Source organism: Vombatus ursinus, unplaced genomic scaffold, assembly GCF_900497805.2.
Source record: "Vombatus ursinus unplaced genomic scaffold, bare-nosed wombat genome assembly UNPS02014884.1, whole genome shotgun sequence".
Classification (NCBI taxonomy): Eukaryota; Metazoa; Chordata; class Mammalia; order Diprotodontia; family Vombatidae; genus Vombatus; species Vombatus ursinus.
In genome coordinates, this window is record NW_020954662.1 from 3,520,982 (window position 1) to 3,538,105 (window position 17,124).

Here is a 17,124-nt window from a genome sequence, read left to right on the forward strand (position 1 = left end):
CCTAAGGGCCCTCCCAGCTCTGACACCCTGTGTCCTAAGGGCCCTTCCAATTTTAACATTTCTATGATAGGCAGCTAGGTAATCCATTGGATAGAGTTAAGAAGACCTGAGTTCAAATTTGACTGCAGACACTTGCTAACTATGTGACCTTGTGCAAGTCATTTACCCGTTTGCCTCAGTTTCCTCATCTGTAAAATCACCTGGAGAAGAAAATAGCAAACCACTCCAGTACCTTTGCCAAAAGAACTCCAAATGGGGTCATGGAGAGTCAAACACGACTGAAATGACTGAACGACAATGTTGTTATCCCCATTTGACAGGAGGAAACTGAGGCACGAAGAGGTTAACCCACTTGCTTAAGTAGTGCTGCTGGTAAGCAGAGCCAGGACCTGTTGCCACTCTGGCTAATCCCCATAACACTGCCGGGCCGAGCCTGTTAGGCGGGGTGTATGGGGCTCGGTAACTTTCCAGACTCTGTCACCGGTGGTAAAACACAGCAGCAGCCCCATCTCCCTACGGCCCAGGCTCGGGGGGTGTCTGCTGAGGGAGGCAGGAGAGGCTCTGGACCCGTCCTCCTCCTACCTGCTGCTTCTCATTCTCCGCCAGCAAGAGGCTCTCGTCCCGGTCCTGCTGCAGGGCAGTGATCTCCTCGCTCAGCTCCTCCTTCTCCGCCTCGAGCCGAGCCAGCAGCTCCTCTCGCTCCTGGCTCAGGCGGTGCAGCAGCTCCGTTCGCTCAGCTTCCAGCTCTCGTCGGGCCACCTCCTGCAGAGAGGGTCAGGGGAGCAAGGGGAGGCGTGAGCAGGCCCCTGCCACAGCCTCCAAGTCACAATGCTGGGGATCCACTCTTAACTCTGATGCAAACTGGCTGGGTGACCTCCAGGAAGTCACTTCCTCTCTTTGAGACTCAGTTTCCTTATCTGTAAAATGAAGGGGCCAGACTCAACTAGATCATTAAAGTCCCTCCCCACCCAGCTCTGACATCCTATGTTCTAAGGACCCTCCCAGCTCTGACAGTCTGTGTTCTAGGGCCCTCCCAGCTCTGACATTCTGTGTTCTAAGGCACCTCCCAGCTCTGACATTCTGTGTTCTAATGGCCCTCCCAGCTCTGACATTCTGTGTTCTAAGGGCCCTCCCACCTCTGACATTCTATGCTCTAAGGGCCCTCCCAGCTCTGACAGTCTGTGTTCTAGGGCCCCTCCCAGCTCTGATATTCTATGTGCCAAAGCCCCCTCCAGCTCTAACATTTTACATTCTAGGATCCCTCACAGTTCCGAATTTTGTTCCAAAGTCCCTTTCAGAACTGATATTCTTTATTCTAAGGACCTTTCTGGCTCTATGTCTACGTCAGAATCTCTCTCCACTCTGATATTTTATGTTCCCAGGTCCATTCCCATTAATTCTATGACTTTTTCTCCTTGACTAGTAGAGAAGAGCCCCAGGGGTCTGGGTACTGTCCTTCCACAGAGCCGTGGGGGGAGCTTAACCACCAGGTCTTGTGCTCTTAACAAAGGGGTGACGCTTGGGGGTGGGAGCAAAAAGGGGGTGGGGTGGACAGTTGGGATAGGCAGAAGGCATCCAGCCTGGCTCCGACCTAGACCCTGAGATCCAAAAGTTGCCCAGCCAGGCTGCCATCCTCTGGACATTTCCATCACGCCCAGGAACCTCTCCATCCTAGAACATCGCTTTGGTCCTAGAACCTACAGCCCCAAAGTCCCCTCTGCCCCGGGACCTCTGTCTGATCTGACCTGGAGGGCTTGTCCCAGAACCTCCATTTAAGGAGGCCTAAGAGGCCAGACACCTCTTCATATCACACCAGGCTGAACACCTCGAGTCAGCTTCATCATCCTGCCTTCTTCCTCCTGGTCTTCAGCTGCCTTTATTTGTGATCTTTCCTCATTAGAATGGGAGCTTTCTGAGGGCAGGGACTGTCTTTCTTTTTGCTTGTATTTGTATTCTCAAAACATAGCATAGCAGACCTTACTGACTGAACAGATTTGCTCACCACACAGACTGCCTAGATCTGAGATGTGGATATTCGGAGTCTGGGAACCTGGGTCACAAACCGACTTTCCAACTACCTGTGAGATCCTGGGTTAATTCTGCTCTCTGGACCTACTTCTTATCTATAAAATGAAGTTGGTCAAACTGATGTATGTATTCATGTATATATACACACATCCCCTCTAGAAAAAATATATTTAAAAACAATATATATGCATATGTGTATATGTGTGACTATCTATCTATCTATCTATCTATCTACCTATCTGTCTGTCTGTCTGTCTCTCTATCTATCTATCCATCCATCTATCTATGTTTTTTCCCCTAAAGGGACTGGGAGGTAAAGCATCCAGGAATAAGATCAATGTCAGTGCCCCGATGGAGGGCCAGGCTGAGTCAGAGACCCTGATTTCAAATCCCAAACCTGCTATACACGACCAGGGTAAACTGACCCCCTCTGGGTCTCCGTTTCTTCATCTGTGCCATGACAGGGTGAGACCAGACGATGCCGGAGGCCCTTGGCCAGCTCTACAGCTGTGGCTCCTCTCTGAGCCCCACGAGAGCTGGGTGCCCTCCCTCCCCCATCCTGGCTGCCCCACGGGGTTGGGCCTCAGCTCCCACACTGACGCTTCACCCAGCAGCTCCCCTCCCATCCCCCCAAACCTTCTCCTGACGCAGCCGCTCTACGTCCTCATCGTGGGCTGCCTGTTCTCCTCGAAGGGTGGCCTGGGCCTCCTGCTCCACCTGCACCAGCTGCTGGGCTAGCAGCTCCTTGTCCCGCACCAGCTTCTGTACCTCGGTCTCCATCTGCCGCCGAAGACCCACTAGCTGTCCTGTGGGGCAGAATGAGGAGAGGGACATTGACACATCCTGTGTTCTAAGGGCCCTCCCAGCCCTGACATCCTGTGTTCTAAGAGCCCTCTCAGCTCTGGCATCCTGTATTCTAAGGGCCCTCCCAGCCCTGAAAGCCTGTGTTCTAAGAGCCCTCTCAGCTCTGGCATCCTGTATTCTAAGGACCCTCCCAGCTCTGACATCCTGTGTTCTAAGGTCCCTCCCAGCCCTGACATTCTGTGTTCTAAGGGCCCTCCCAGCCCTGACATCCTGTATTCTAAGAGCCCTCCCAGCTCTGACATTCCATGTTCTAACGGCCCTCCCAGCTCTGACATTTTGTGTTCTAAGAGCCCTCCCAGCTCTGGCATCCTGTGTTCTAAGAGCCCTCTCAGCTCTGGCACCCTGTATTCTAAGGACCCTCCCAGCTCTGGCACCCTGTATTCTAAGGACCCTCCCAGCTCTGACATCCTGTGTTCCAAGGGCCCTCCCAGCTCTGACATTCTGTGTTCTAAGGGCCCTCCCAGCCTTGACATCCTGTATTCTAAGAGCCCTCCCAGCTCTGACATTCCATGTTCTAAGGGCCCTCCCAGCTCTGATATTCCATATTGTAAGAGCCCTCCCAGCTCTGACTTGTGGCTTTATAACCACACTTACAGCTGGGGGAAGATTCCCAAAGGACAGCCTCCTGAGGGCCCTGGAGGAGGTATCTACGGAGCCTACACTCCCAGATGATTACTGAAAGAAATGTCGCTGTCACCTTAAAGGATGAGAAGATGCAGCCCAGCAGTCTGGGTTCTAGTCCCAGGTCCCTCCCTGGTCATGTGACTCGACATCCTACCACTTAATTGACCTCACTCCCTATTTAATTACTAATCCCAGTGACCCCTTTTCCATTTTCCTCCTAATTGCAGCTTTTGAAACTATCTCCCCTTGTCCTCCCCATTCTCTCCTCCCCTGAGTTTTCCTAATCTGTCTTTCTCAGGTTTCTGTGTGACCATGGGCAAGTCACTGAATGTCTCTGGGCCTCAGTTTCCTTAACTGTAAAAAGGTGGAATCACAATAGACAATAACCGTAGGCAGCTGGTGTTTCTATAGAGCTTTAAGATTTGCAAAGAAATTTAACATATTTTACTTCATTTGGTCCTCTTGACAACCCTGGGAGGTAAATGCTACTACTGTCCATATTATACACATGAGGAAACTGAGAAAAAAGAGGTTAAGTGACTTGCCCAGGGTCACACAGCTAGTAAGGCTCTGAGGTGGCATTTGAACTCAGGTCTTCCTGACTGTAGGCCTGGAGCTCTGTGCACTACGGCGCCCCCTGGCTGCCTAGATAACTCTGAAGGTCCCATCTCTAAAGCTTTAATCCTGCTTCCCTCCTGTATACATATCTGACCTCTCCTCCATCTCCTTTGATGAATCATCACCCATCTTGTCTCCCCTGAGTGTGACGGGTATACTCAGCTCAGGTGCCCCCTCCTACAGGAACCCCATCCTGATGCCAGTGACCACCCTTGACCGCAGATATTACTTTGTACATATCGTGTGGGAATTTTCACATGCATGTTGTTTTTGCTCATAGAATAGAAGCTCCCTGAGGGCAGGCATGTTTGTGTCTGTCTTTATAGCCCCAGCATGTAGTACATGGCCTGATACTTAGCAGGCAGTTAATAAATACTGGTTGAATGACTGGATGAAGGAAAGTAGAAGGCACAGAAGTCAGATCAAGAGAGAAGGGGCAGGCCCAGCCCCAGAGTCAGGGCAGACAAAGCTCTGGCCCGGTCCCGGCCTCTCCGGGGGCCAGGAGGGAGTGCACGGCATACCTTGGGCTTGTGCCCTGGGGCCCAGCCCAGACGAGGAGCTACGAGCAGAAGCTTGCTAAGTCCTCCTAGCAGTACCAGGCCCCGGCCGGCCCCTCCCACCCTCATTACCCTAAAGCACAGGGACCATACCGGTCAGCGTCTCCTTGGCCAGCAGCAGGCCCTGCACATCAGCCTCCAGCTGCTCCCTGCGCGCCTCCATCTGGCTGAGCTGTCGGTGGGCATCAAACAGGCTGGTCTCCAGGGTGTCCTTCTCTGAGCTGGGGAGAAATGCAGGGCCAGTGAGGGAGGCACTCAGGCCCAGTCCTGGAGACATGGACTCAGTGCCCTCCCAAGTGCAGCCACTGCCCTGGGGACTCTGGAATTTGAGAGAGGAGGATTTTAGGGTGGAAAGGCTCTTTAGAACACAGAATATCTGAGCGTACCTTAGAAGTTAGAACGTCAGAGCTGAAAGGGGCTTTAGAACACTGAATGTCAGGGGTGGAAGGGACCGTGGAACACAGAATGTCAGGGATGGGAGGGCCCTTAGAACACAAAATGTCAGAGCTGAGAGGGCCCTTAGAACACAGGACGTCAGAGCTAGAAGGGACCTTAGAACACAGAATGTCAGAGCTGGAAGGGGCCTTGGAACTCATGATTTCAGAGCTGGGAGAGCTCTTAGAACATAGAATGCCAGAGCTGAAGGTACTAGCTGTGTGACTTTGGGCAAGCCAATTAATCTCTGTATGCCTCAGTTTCCTTATCTGTTAAATGAAGACAGGAATAGCATCTACTTTCCAGGGTTGTTTTGAGGATAAAATGAGATAATATTTGCGAGGCAATTTGCAAACTTTACAGCTCCCTCTCCATACTAATAATAATAATTATTATCGTTACCTTTAAAAAACAGACTGTCAGAGGTGGGAGGGAGCTTAGAAATTATCTAGCCCAGGAATAAGCTTTTTTGGGTCAAGGCCTCCCAGCAGTGTCTGTTGGGGCCTATGGACCTCTTTGCAGAAGAATGTCTTGAAAGCATAAAATAAAATCCAGAGGATTCCAAAGAAAATAAAGTTAGTGAAAATAAAAATGTACTTTTTTCCCATCCAAGTTTATAGACTCTTTGATATCTATCCACAGACCCCAGGTTAAGAAACCCCAAGCCAGTCCCAACCCCTCATTTTACAGAGGAAGAAACTGAGCCTGGGGAAAGGAGTTAATTAGGGTGTGGCCAAGGGAGGACAGGCATAATCAGCTCTGGACAGGGAGCTCAGTCAGTGCCCAGGGCACCCGCTCCATCCTGATGGGGGGAGCCAGCTGTTTGGCAAAGCTCTGCCTGTCTATAACTCTAATCCACACACCTGGGGGCGGCACTCACCAGCGGAGGTTTGCACACTCCTCACTCCTTAAGGAAAGCTAGGGCAGGTGCCAGGCAGGCCCCACCGACACAGCTCTGTGTTGGCAAACAGAGCTCCTGGGTTACTGTCCCTACAGGCAAAAGCCTGCCTTGTGTCCTAGTCTTGGAGTCAGAGCTCGGATTCAAATTTGCCCTGAAGCAGTTCCCTGTCCCCTCTAAATCTCAGCTTTTTCCCTTGTAAAACAGGGTTGCTAATATTCATATTAAGAGCATTGTGAGGAAAGTGTTTCATCATCTTCAATGCTACAGAAACAAGAGCTGTTACTCTTATTGTTATCCACCTTTACTCTCCCCCAAAGGATGAGTATTTGACCTTGTTAATCCCCTACTCAAGAAACGTCAATGGCTCCCTACTGCCTAGGATATGTAAACTCCTCAGCCTAGCATTTAAAGTCCTCCGAGACACGGCTCTAACTGACTTTCACAGGGTTATTGAATGTTCTCCCTTTCACATACTCTTTCTTCAATCAATCAGTTAATCAGAAAGCATTTATTAAGTGCCTATTATGCGTGGCACTGGAAATATGTGGCAATGGAAATACAAACCCCAAAATGAAACCCTTCCTCTCAATAAACTTGCATTCTATCAGGGCAGACAAGACGTACACGTGATATAAAAAATAAATACAAAATGAACAGGAGACAGTTTAGGGAGGGAGGGCACTCGCAGTTAGGAGAAACGGGAAAGACTCTGTGTAGAAGATGGTGCTTGAGCTGAATCTTAAAGGCAGTAAGGATTCTATGAGGAGGGAGGATGGCCAAGGCAAAGGCTGGGAGGTGGTAGATTGCAGCCTAATTGGGCTTCCTGCTATTTCTCAAACTTGGCTCTCCATCTCCTGGAAGGCTCTCCCTTTCACATCCACCTCTCAGCATCATTTCAGGCTCAGCTTGTGCATCTCCTCCCACAGGAAGCCTTTCCTGAGCTCTTTAGTTGCCTTGCCCTCTTCCCCAAGCTATCCTTCCTGTGCAATGCATTCCCGCCCCTCCCCTCCCCCCCACCTTGCCAAGGGGTCAGGCAAGGTGCACAGAGACCCCCACCCCATGATCTCCTTACCGGAGGCCGGCTACCTCCTCAGCCAAGGACCGATTCTCTCGCTCAGAGGCAGTCAGCTGCACTAGCAGGCTGGCGCGCTCCTTGGTCAGTGACTCCATCTCCCGGAAAGCCCGCTCCAGCCCCTCCGAATGCCGCTCCCCATCTCTGTGAGCTCTCTGCAGCTCCTCCTGCTGTGCTCCCAACTGTCTTGACAACTGCCCCGGAACAGGAGGAGGCGGGTTAGTCCCCAAGTCTTAGCCTTGCCTGAGTCCCCATTTTGACTTGTCCAGAGACTCCCTTCCTGGGCTCTGAGGGCTCTTTTTCCCGTGATTCTCTTCCCCTCCCCAACCAGTCCCCACCTGAATGGTCTCTGCCCACCCAGATCCCTCATCAATTTCAAAATTCAGTTGTTAAAGCCACTTCCTCCAGGAAGTCTTCCCTAATGGGTAGTGACTAACTCTAAGCATTGTGTTTCCATGCTGGAGAAGCATGAAAAAAAAATAAAAGAGAAAAACTGTTTTAAAGGGAAAAAAAAACGCTAATTCTTGCCCCAAGCCAGGTGCACTGAGGACAGTTCTGCCCTATTCTGGGCCCCCTTGCCAAAGCCAAGGCCCCTCCCAGGCACTGGTGCCCCCTGGGGCTCTGCCACCCCAGAACTAAGGGTGCCTCTCTCTACCTGCGACAGCTGATCTTGGAGCTGGCCACGCTCCTTCTGAAAGGCAGGCAGCTGCTGCTCCAGGGCCTCCCGCGCCAGCTCGGCAGCCTGGAGGGAGCGTTCCAGGCTCTGCCTCTCTGCCTCCTGCACCAGCTTCTCCTGCTCCAGCTGTGCCACTTGTTCCTGGGCAGCAGCCTTCTCCTGCTCAGCATCTCGCTTCTGCCCAAGGAGGGTTCCCCGCTCCTCTTCAAGCTAGGGAAAGGGAGAGGGGGTCAGGGGAACCCTGGGCCCATCACCCTCGATTGGGATCCCGTGCCCTTTGGACCTGAGACCGACCTCCCAAATCAGGAGGCCAGAGGAAGGAAGAGGAAATTCCCAAGGACTCTTCCGGGGACATAAATGTGGGGAAGAAGAGGAGGGAAGTGGGACAAGGCAGAGAAAAAGAAAAAAGAGGAGGGAAAAGGGAGATGGGGGAGAGGGGAAAAGAGAAGGGAGGTAGAAAAATGGAGAAAGAGACAGAGAAGCAAGAGAAAGGAAAAGAAGGAGTGTGACAGAGAAGGGAGAGAGGAGTGAAGGTTACGTAATTGCAGCCTCTAAGCCATCTAGTCTAATCCCGTCATGTTACAGATGAGGAAACTGAGGCCCAGTGAAGGGGGTAGTGACTTGCCAGGATCCCAACTCAGGTCTTGTGCGCCCAAGAAAGAAGAGTTATAGGAGGGAGAAGAGAGAGGAAACACAGAGAGAAAGGTGGAAGGGGGAGGGAGAGAGAGAAAGAGAGAGAAGAAGGAAGGAAATATAGGCAGAAGAAAGAAAAAAGGAAGAAACAGAAAAGAGAAAAAGTTGGAAAGAAAAGGAAAAAAGAGGGAAGGAAATAGAGGCAGAAGAGAGAAGGTGGAGAGAGGGAAGCTAGAGGCTCCTTAGGAAGGGAGTGGGCCCTCCACCCCTAACCACCCTGGCAGCTGGCCGAGTCCAGGATCGTGCAGGACGTCTCGCTGCCACCCGTACGGACAGAGCAGTGCCTGGAGTAAGGCTCAGGCAGGTGTCTGAGGGAGGGTCTGTGCCCCTTCCCCTGCTCCCCCAGAAAACGGGCAGGCAGTACCTGAGAGACCAGTTGGTTCAGTTCCCGTTTGTCCTGGGCCAGGCCCTCATTGAGGGCACTCAACTTGGACAAGGAATCCCGCAGAGATGCTTCCTCTCCCTTCAGTCTGTTCATGGACAGCTCCAGCTCAGCCCTGCTGGCCTCCACCTGGTCCCGGGACATTGAAGAGACAGAGACATGGAGGAACATGAAGGAACAGAGACACATGTGGATACAGAGAGTGCAGGATCATGGTAGGTGGAAGGGATATAGAGACAGGAAGAGAGAGACAGAAAGACAGAGGGGAGAGATGGGGACATGAAGAGATAAAGACAGAGACACAGAGAAAGACACAGAAAGAGATGCAAAACCAGGGGGAGACACACCAGAGAGAATCGGAGGAGACAGAAAAAGAGAGAAAGCAGGGAGACACAGGAACACATACAGAGAGACAGAGACACACACAGAGGCAAAGAGACAGATGGAGGGGATTACACAGAAGCAGAAAGAAGGGAGAAATGAGAACACAGAGACACAAATGGAGAGACAAAGGAGATTGAGAGAGGGGGTAAGGAGGGGATAAACAGAAACAGAAAGACAAAGGCAGACAGATGGGGAGAGTCAGGGAGAGAGAGAGAGACAGAAGAAAAGGAAAGGGAAGGATAGAGAATGAGAGAGAGAGAAGGAGGAAAGGAGGGAGAGAGAAAGAGAGAGGTAGGGAGGTAAGGAGAAAGGGCGAGAGAGAGAGAAGAGGGAGAAAGAGAAAGGGAAGGAGAGGAGAGAAAGAGAGAAAGAGGAAGGGACAGAGGAAAAGAGAAAGAAAGAGAAAAAGAAAGGGGGAGAAAGAGAAAAACAGAGGTGTGGGGAAAAGACCCAAAGAGAGATAGATCAAATTTTAAAAAAAAATACACAGAAAAAGAAATATAGAGACACAGAAAGAGACATGAGAGGCACGAATACACAGGGAAACAAAGATAAGAATAGTCAAACAAAAAGAGAAAAGAAAAAAACCCACTGTACACAGCAAATTGTATAAAAAGCAAACAGAAACAAAACCAATATAATTTTGGCAGGAATGAATCAGATCAGGCTCATGTTGCAAGCGGGGATGGCAGGCGCTGAGGTTGGACGTGAGGAAGACGTTCCCCATGGCAGGAGCCCAGCAGCAGCCCAGGCCTGGTGGAGGGCCAGAGCCCCCAGACACAGCAGCTCTGCCTGGTGACACTGGGGAAGACTCTTGCCCTCTGGGGCCCAGCAGCTGTCTAAGATTCTAAGCTGCAGAGCAGGTGCTGGTCCAGCCTTGGTAGAGGGAGTTCCCACCCCCACTGGGAGTTCCAGGGGCCCTAGGTCAGAGTGCCTGTCTTCACTGGAGAGCTCTGGGAAGGGACAAGCCAGCCCAGTCAGGGAGAGCTCAAACAGCAGCTGGAAGCCAGCGAGAAGGGTCCATCAGCCCAAAGATTCAGCTGACCAGCTGTTTGCTGCCATTTCTTGGAGTTATTCCTTCAATTGGTAGGTTGGGTTGCCCTGAGCCATCCCCCACCCCAAGCTGCCTGACTCACTTAGGATGTAGCCACCTGAGGCTGGGGGCAGGGCTTCCTTACCTAAACCCTCTTAGACAAGCCTCAGCTTTATACCTTGTTCTAACCAACCACCTCTGTCCAGATACACTCAGCTATGAGTGCTCCCTCTTATCATACTGGCCCAAGTCCATGCCTCAGGCCTCCCTCACAGCTAAAACCACTTTATAATGATATCCCAGGGTTCTATCAGTCGCTGAAACCCCTGGGGTGGCATCCAATGCGGAACTGTCACAGTCACATTCTGACCCATGAGTAGTAGGGTTACAGTTGGGGATCAGAGCACCTGTTAGTGCCATGGACCTGGACACAGCCAAGCTGGTCTTTTCCCTTCTACTCTGGGGTCGGGGGAGGCTGGGATTTGGACTGTATTTTTAAGGCTCCTCCCCAGCTCTGACATCCTGTGTTCTAAGGGCCCTCCTAGCTCTGACATTTTGTGTTCTAAGGGCCCTCCCAGCTCTGACATCCTGTGTTCTAAGGCCCCTCCCAGCTCTGACATCCTGTGTTCTAAGGCCTCTCCCAGCTCTGACATCCTGTGTTCTAAGGCCCCTCCCAGCTCCGATATCCTGTGTTCTAAGGCCCCTCCCAGATCTAAAACTCCTTCCAACTCACATATTCCAGGTCCTGAGGTTCCTTCTAGCTCTGATATGCCACATTATTTCTCCTTTCTATGGCTGGTTTTCCCCTCCTGGATCACTGCCTTGTCACGGCAGAGGGGCTCGCATAGCTCAATGAAACTCTGAGCTACGCCGTGTAGGGATACACAAGACGGACAGGTCATAGTGCAGCGTTCTGACAAAAGGTGACCACTGGAGAAGGAAAGGGCAACCCCCTCCTGGATCTTTGCCAAGAAAACCACACGGACAGTATTGGCGTTCTACGGCCCACGGGGTCATGAAGAGTCAGACACCACTGAACGACAACAATGGCTGATATTGGAGGATTCTAACTCTATGAACAAAGTGAAGGAATGACGCCACCCAAGCCACCAGGGAGCCTGCAGACCCGTAAGGTCCCTTCGAGCCCTAAATTCTATGATCCGACAAGGACAGCAAGCTACAGCAAGGGGTCTTGGTCAATTCAGGAGCCTAGGGAAGATCCCACCTTGGTCAGTGCCTCCGTCACCTCCGTCTTCTCGGCCTCCATCACCTCCTTTGCCAAAGTGGCCTTGCTTAGGGTCTCCTTAGCCAAGATCAGCTCCTTCATCAGCCCTGACTTCTTCACCTCCAGCTGCTCCAACTGTTTATGACTATCAATCAACCAATCAATCAACAAATAATAAGCACCTATTACGTGCCTGGCGCTTGGTACACAAAGAAAAAGATGAAACAGTTTGCCCTCAAAGAGCTTACGTACTATTGAGGGACACAACATATACATAGATAATAATAAACAAAATAAGTGTATACATAATAAACAGAAGGTAAGTTCAGGGGGGCACTAGGAAGGACTTCATGGACAAGGTGGTCCTTGGGCTGAACGCTGAAGGACATTAGGGATTCTAAGAGGGAGAAGTGATGAGGAACACTTTCGACATGGGAGGACAGGGGGAGGAGAAGATAGCCAATGCAAAGGCATGGAGACTGGAGATAGAATACCAGACGTGTGCAAAGGCAAGAAATCCAATTTGGTCAGAATCTAGAGCACATGAAGGGGAGTGATGTATAAAATAAGGCTGGACAAGTCAACTGGGGCCAGGTGGAGCAGGACTTTAAATGTCAAACCAAGAAGTTTATATTTGATCCTAGAGGTGATAGGAAGCTACCGCAGTTTATTTAGGGTGTGGGGGTAATACAGTCACACCTGAGCTTTGAGGAAGTCACCTGTGCGGAGGATGAATTAGAGAGGGGAGAGATGAGGCGGGGAGACCAACCAGGAGGCGATTGTGATAACCCAGGCGAGAGGTGATGGTGTCCTAGGCTGGTGGCCGTGGGAGTAGAAAGAAGGGGGGGCACACAGGAGAGACAGAGTGGAGGTGATATTGGCCAAGATCTTGGAGAATGGCTAAACACATTGTGGTCCATGGGAGTGATGGAATAGGCCTGCTGCAAGAGATGATGAGTGTGATGAATTCAGAGAAGTCTGGGAAGATCAACAAGGACTGATGCAGACTGAAGTCAGCAGAGCCAAGAGAAGGATATACATGATCATCACAACAATGTAAATGGAAAGATCAGCCACGTACAAATATCAGAAGTGAATGTTACAAAACAATAAAAATGATGATAGCTAACATTGATAAAGTGCTTACTATGTGCTAAGTACTTTATAAATATCAGCTCATTGATCCTGACAACTCCTAATCCTTGGGAGATAGGTGCTATGATTATGCCCCTTTTATAGATGAAGAAACTGAGGCAGACAGAGGTGAAGTGACTTGCCCAGGGTTACACATCTAGTAATGGTAATGGCTCAAAAGAAGAGATATGAGAAGACGCCCCCCCCACCCCTCTGCAAAGGTGGAAGGTCCACAAGTGTTACACATCGCATATATTTCAGACTTACAACGTATTGACCAGTTATGATTTTTCCTCTTATTTTTCTTTCTTTTTTTTTGTCTTAAAAATATTATTTGGTATATGGAATGGCTCTCTGAGAAGGGAAAGGGAAGGGATCCTAGGGGAAATTATGGTGATGTAAAAAACAAATGACATAAATAAAAACATTTACAAATTGACCAGAAAGGGCAACTGATTGGCTTCAGGGGTTGTAGTGAGGAGTGAGATGGATCCGGGATGACACTGAGATTGGGAACCTGGGTGACTAGGATGGTGATGCCCAGAATAAAAATAGGGATAAAAAATGGGTAACCCTCCTCCCTGCTTCTCCCTGTCCCCTACTCCCCTAGGTCACGAAGGGCCTCGGGGGCTTCTCCACACCCTCAAGGCCTGCCTGTCAGACCTAAAGACCTTGGGCTCCAGGATTTCCTGCACCTCCTGTGTGGGAAGGGATGGCCACTTGTAAAACAGGTGGTGATAAGTCAAGGGCCCCCAGCTACAGAAATGGAAGTGTGTGTTAGACTCAGTTTACTTCTAGAGATATTATGGAGAACAAATCAGAGAATGCATGGGAAAGTCAAAAGCACCAGACCAAGACCTAGCAGAAGGACTATGGGGGTCTCCTGCAGTGACCATGGGATGTGAAGGAAAATGCCCTCAACCTAGATCCGACTCCCAGCTCTGGTCCTTCCTGAGAGCTCAGCGACCCTGAGCAAGTCACTTCTCTTCCCTGGGCCTCAGTTTCCTCCTCTGTAAAAGGAGAGGGTTCCAGGAGTGAGGTTCTCTGTTCTACACAGGTCAGATATGGCTGGGTCTGGACGGGGTGGGGGAGCAGGAGGAGTAAGGGAGCCCCCTCTTACCCCCGCTCTATTTCCTTGTGGAATCTCTCTCTGTCCTGGGTGATATCCTCCTTCTCCTCCTCCAGCTGGTCCCTCTGCCTCTGCAGCTCATCCTGGGCCAGCTGCAGCTTCTCTTTCTCCTGCTGCAGCATCTCCACCTGCATCTGCATGGCCGCCAGGCTCCGCACCAGTCCATCCTTCTCGCTGCCAAGCGCCGGGGGTGAGGGGTAGCGGTTAGGGAGGAAGGGACAGGAGCTGGCCTGCCCTGTGGCAGTCAGTACACGCCGGAGCCACTCAGCACTCCTCTCCCCCATCCACATCCAACCTGTGCTTCAAGGCCTAACAAGCCCAGCTTCCTCGAGGAAGCCTGCCCTGCTCTGCCTAGCCCACACATTGATCTTTCTCTTCTAGAGCCTTCTATGACTCTGGCAATCCAAACCCACAATCCAGCACTTGGTTAGATATTGTTATATATTATTCTGTGTATAAGCCTTACATCCCCAAACAGACTGGAAAGTCTTCGAGGGCCAAGATCATGCGTGAGAGAGTGGGTACCAACGCGCTCTCTAGGGTGCCTTCCAACTCTGACAACCTGGGTTCTAAGGTTAATTCTTGCTCTGACATCCTATGGTCTAAGGGCCATTCCAGCTGTGACATTCCATGTTCTAAGGCCCTTCCCAGCTGACATTCTGTGTTCCAAGGTTAATTCTTGTTCTGACATTCTGTGTTCTAAGGGCCCTTCCAACGCTCACATTCTTTGCTCTACATTTCTATATTCCAATATTGTTTCCAGCACAAACATTTTATGAATTTTTTTGTCCCTCTCCCTCCTAGCCCCAAGGCCTAGCACAGGGTAGGGCACACATCTGCTGCTTAAACACCTGCTATTATTAACGTCTTCCCCTCATGTTCTCCCCTCCCTCTTTCAGGTCTGACGGACAAGAGACCCGAGTTTTGGCCCTGGTTCCATCAATACCTTACTATACACGGCTTTGGCCAAATCAGTTTGCCCCTCTGGGTCTCTGCTTTGGTCTCCCTCCACGCCCCAGGATTCTCTGCCAAGGGCAGGGTGGAGGCCCCCCCGGGCCCATGTCCTCTTTTCCCTTCCCTTGCCCCAGCAGGGGCATGTCCCACTACCTGCTCAGCAGGTCATGGGCACTGCGCAGCCTCTGGATGTCTCGAAGGGCATCTTCCTTGGCCTGGACGGCACCATCAGCCACGTCCCGAAGTTGCAGAACCTGCTTGTCCAGACTCCGGCGCTCAGCCTCACCGTCTGCCAGCTGCTTCCTCAGGGAGGCCAGAAGATCCTGGCTGGCCTCATAGCGTCCTCGCATATCCTGAAGGGAACCCCAGCCCCAAGGACCATCAGTGCCCATCATCCTCACCCTCAGCAGCTTTCCATTACATTCCCAGATGCCCAGGCCTTGGATCCCACATTCACCATCCCAGGGATCGCAGGAATTTCTAAATTCAGGGCGGGACAGAGCATTTCTGACCCTGAGCTCCCACCTCTGACACTGTGTAATTAACTATCTCTGCCCTGAGCCCTGACATGGTGATACTTACTATTTTTGAAACTTAACCCAGTTCCTTGAGCCCCTATCCTGACACTGAGCCTCCATCCCTGACTCTGAGCCCCCATCCCCAACTCTGAGTCCCCATCCCCAACCCTGAGCCCCTCCACCGCTGACATGGAGTCCCTATCACTTACACTTATCCCATCCCTATTACTATACTGAGCCTTTGTCCCTGCCATCCTTTACAGTAAATGCCCCTGAAGAGCATTTCACCCCCTAAGCCCAACCTTGGAGTCCTCATCCTCAGCATTACGACCCTCCCACCTCTAGAACAGACACTAAGTCTCCATCTCAGACACTTTCCCCTCATACTTGGCACTGCACTCATCTCCATGAATCCTGGCCTTGGAACATGCCCCATTCCTGATCCTGAGGCCATTCCTGATATCCAGCACCTCATTCCTGTCCCTGAGTGCTCTCCAAATTTCCAGTGCTTATTCCTTTCCCCAAGGCTTGGAAATCCCTGTCCGAAGGAAAATGCTTCCAAGGGATTACATGGAAGGAAAGAAATCCTGTTCACATTTTTACATGCCCCAGGCCTGCTGGCTCCAATGAGTCCCTCTGAGGCCTCATCTCTCCACATCACCATCCTGACTGTGCTCCCACTTTCCAGCAGCTTCCTGTCCATCCTGGTCTCCCAGCTCTGTCCGCCACGGCCAGACCAAGCCTTTCCCTTCCAGGGAAGGGGAAACTCCCAAAGGAATCCCATCTCCTCCTTCCCCTTTCCTTTGAAGAGTGGGCAGGGGGACAAAGGAGGCCCAGGTTTCCTACCTGGACTTGCATTTGTCTCTTGTGCAGGGCAGAATGGACCAAGGCAAGGGTAGAATCAGAGAAGGCTGGGGACAGGCTGGGGCGAGGGGAGCCACTGGGGCGAGGTGATGAGCGCCGGAGAGGGGAAGGGGTTCGCAGGCTAGAGAGGCCGCGTAGACTGCCATCTGAGGCCTCGGGGGTACGCTCCATACCACCCATCTGGATACCACTGTCTGTGTCAGACAGGACAGCCTGGGGCAGAAGGAGGAAGGGATATGGAGTGACAAAGGCTGCTTGGTGAGGGTCACTCCTACCCTCAGAACCCCAGGGATAGTGTTTTCCTTACCCTGATATCAGCCTTTTATATTCAATGCCTGCCTCCTCCAGGAAGACCTCCTAGATTAAGTCTAGCCAACCCACTTTTCTTATTCTATATACTTTGATTAGTCTGATGCTCCAGTTAGGGGTGAAGGGGAAGCAGCCTTCCCTAGGCTAGAGCACAGGGCACCTGGGACTGCTAACCCCAGCCAATGTTGGTCCCCAGTCTTGGGGGATGGGGAATTTCAAAGGGGCCCATTCCCCACAGAGACCTCCAAAGCCATAGCAGCAGGCCTCCTCCCATCATGCACCACTGCTCTAAGGCTTCTCACCATCCCCCACCTGACCCAATGGCCCTCCCACCTGGGCCAGGTCCCGCAAGGTTTGCTGTAGCACTTCTGACTCATTCCTCAGGGCCTCCACCTCCTCAGCCTCCATGGCCGCCTGCTCTTGCAGCCGCACAGCTTCCTACAGGTCCCGTGGGGGAGAGGGCAAGAAAGGGGCACTCAACCCTTCTTTCTATCTTGGGGACCCCATCTCTTCTCCCCCACCTAAGAAGCCTGAAGCCATTCCCATCATCCTCCCCAGACCCAAACCCAAGATGATGGGCTGGGGTTAGGGGACCTCCCATGAGTCCTTGCAGAGGGTAGGGCAAGTTTGCTCTGACTGCCAGAGCTCAGAGAGGCCTTAGAACCCAGAATGTCAGAGCTGGGAGGGCCCTTAGAACACAGGGTGTCAGGGCTGGGAGGGGCCT

General features: G+C 51.6%; 1 protein-coding gene across 5 annotated transcripts in view; it reads right to left on the minus strand.

Annotated features, from left to right (window-relative positions):
• Nucleotides 1-17,124, minus strand: part of CROCC (ciliary rootlet coiled-coil, rootletin) — a 79,584-nt gene that overhangs the window by 20,943 nt on the left and 41,517 nt on the right. For all 5 annotated transcript variants that reach the window (XM_027842758.1, XM_027842759.1, XM_027842760.1 and 2 more), the window contains 11 exons: nucleotides 16,734-16,838; nucleotides 16,074-16,304; nucleotides 14,863-15,062; nucleotides 13,747-13,929; nucleotides 11,493-11,637; nucleotides 8,833-8,979; nucleotides 7,755-7,985; nucleotides 7,100-7,293; nucleotides 4,785-4,912; nucleotides 2,665-2,834; nucleotides 583-762 (listed from right to left, as the gene is read on the minus strand). In XM_027842758.1, coding sequence (XP_027698559.1) covers nucleotides 583-762; nucleotides 2,665-2,834; nucleotides 4,785-4,912; nucleotides 7,100-7,293; nucleotides 7,755-7,985; nucleotides 8,833-8,979; nucleotides 11,493-11,637; nucleotides 13,747-13,929; nucleotides 14,863-15,062; nucleotides 16,074-16,304; nucleotides 16,734-16,838 — 1,914 coding nt within the window. The remainder of the gene's footprint in view (nucleotides 1-582; nucleotides 763-2,664; nucleotides 2,835-4,784; nucleotides 4,913-7,099; nucleotides 7,294-7,754; nucleotides 7,986-8,832; nucleotides 8,980-11,492; nucleotides 11,638-13,746; nucleotides 13,930-14,862; nucleotides 15,063-16,073; nucleotides 16,305-16,733; nucleotides 16,839-17,124) is intronic.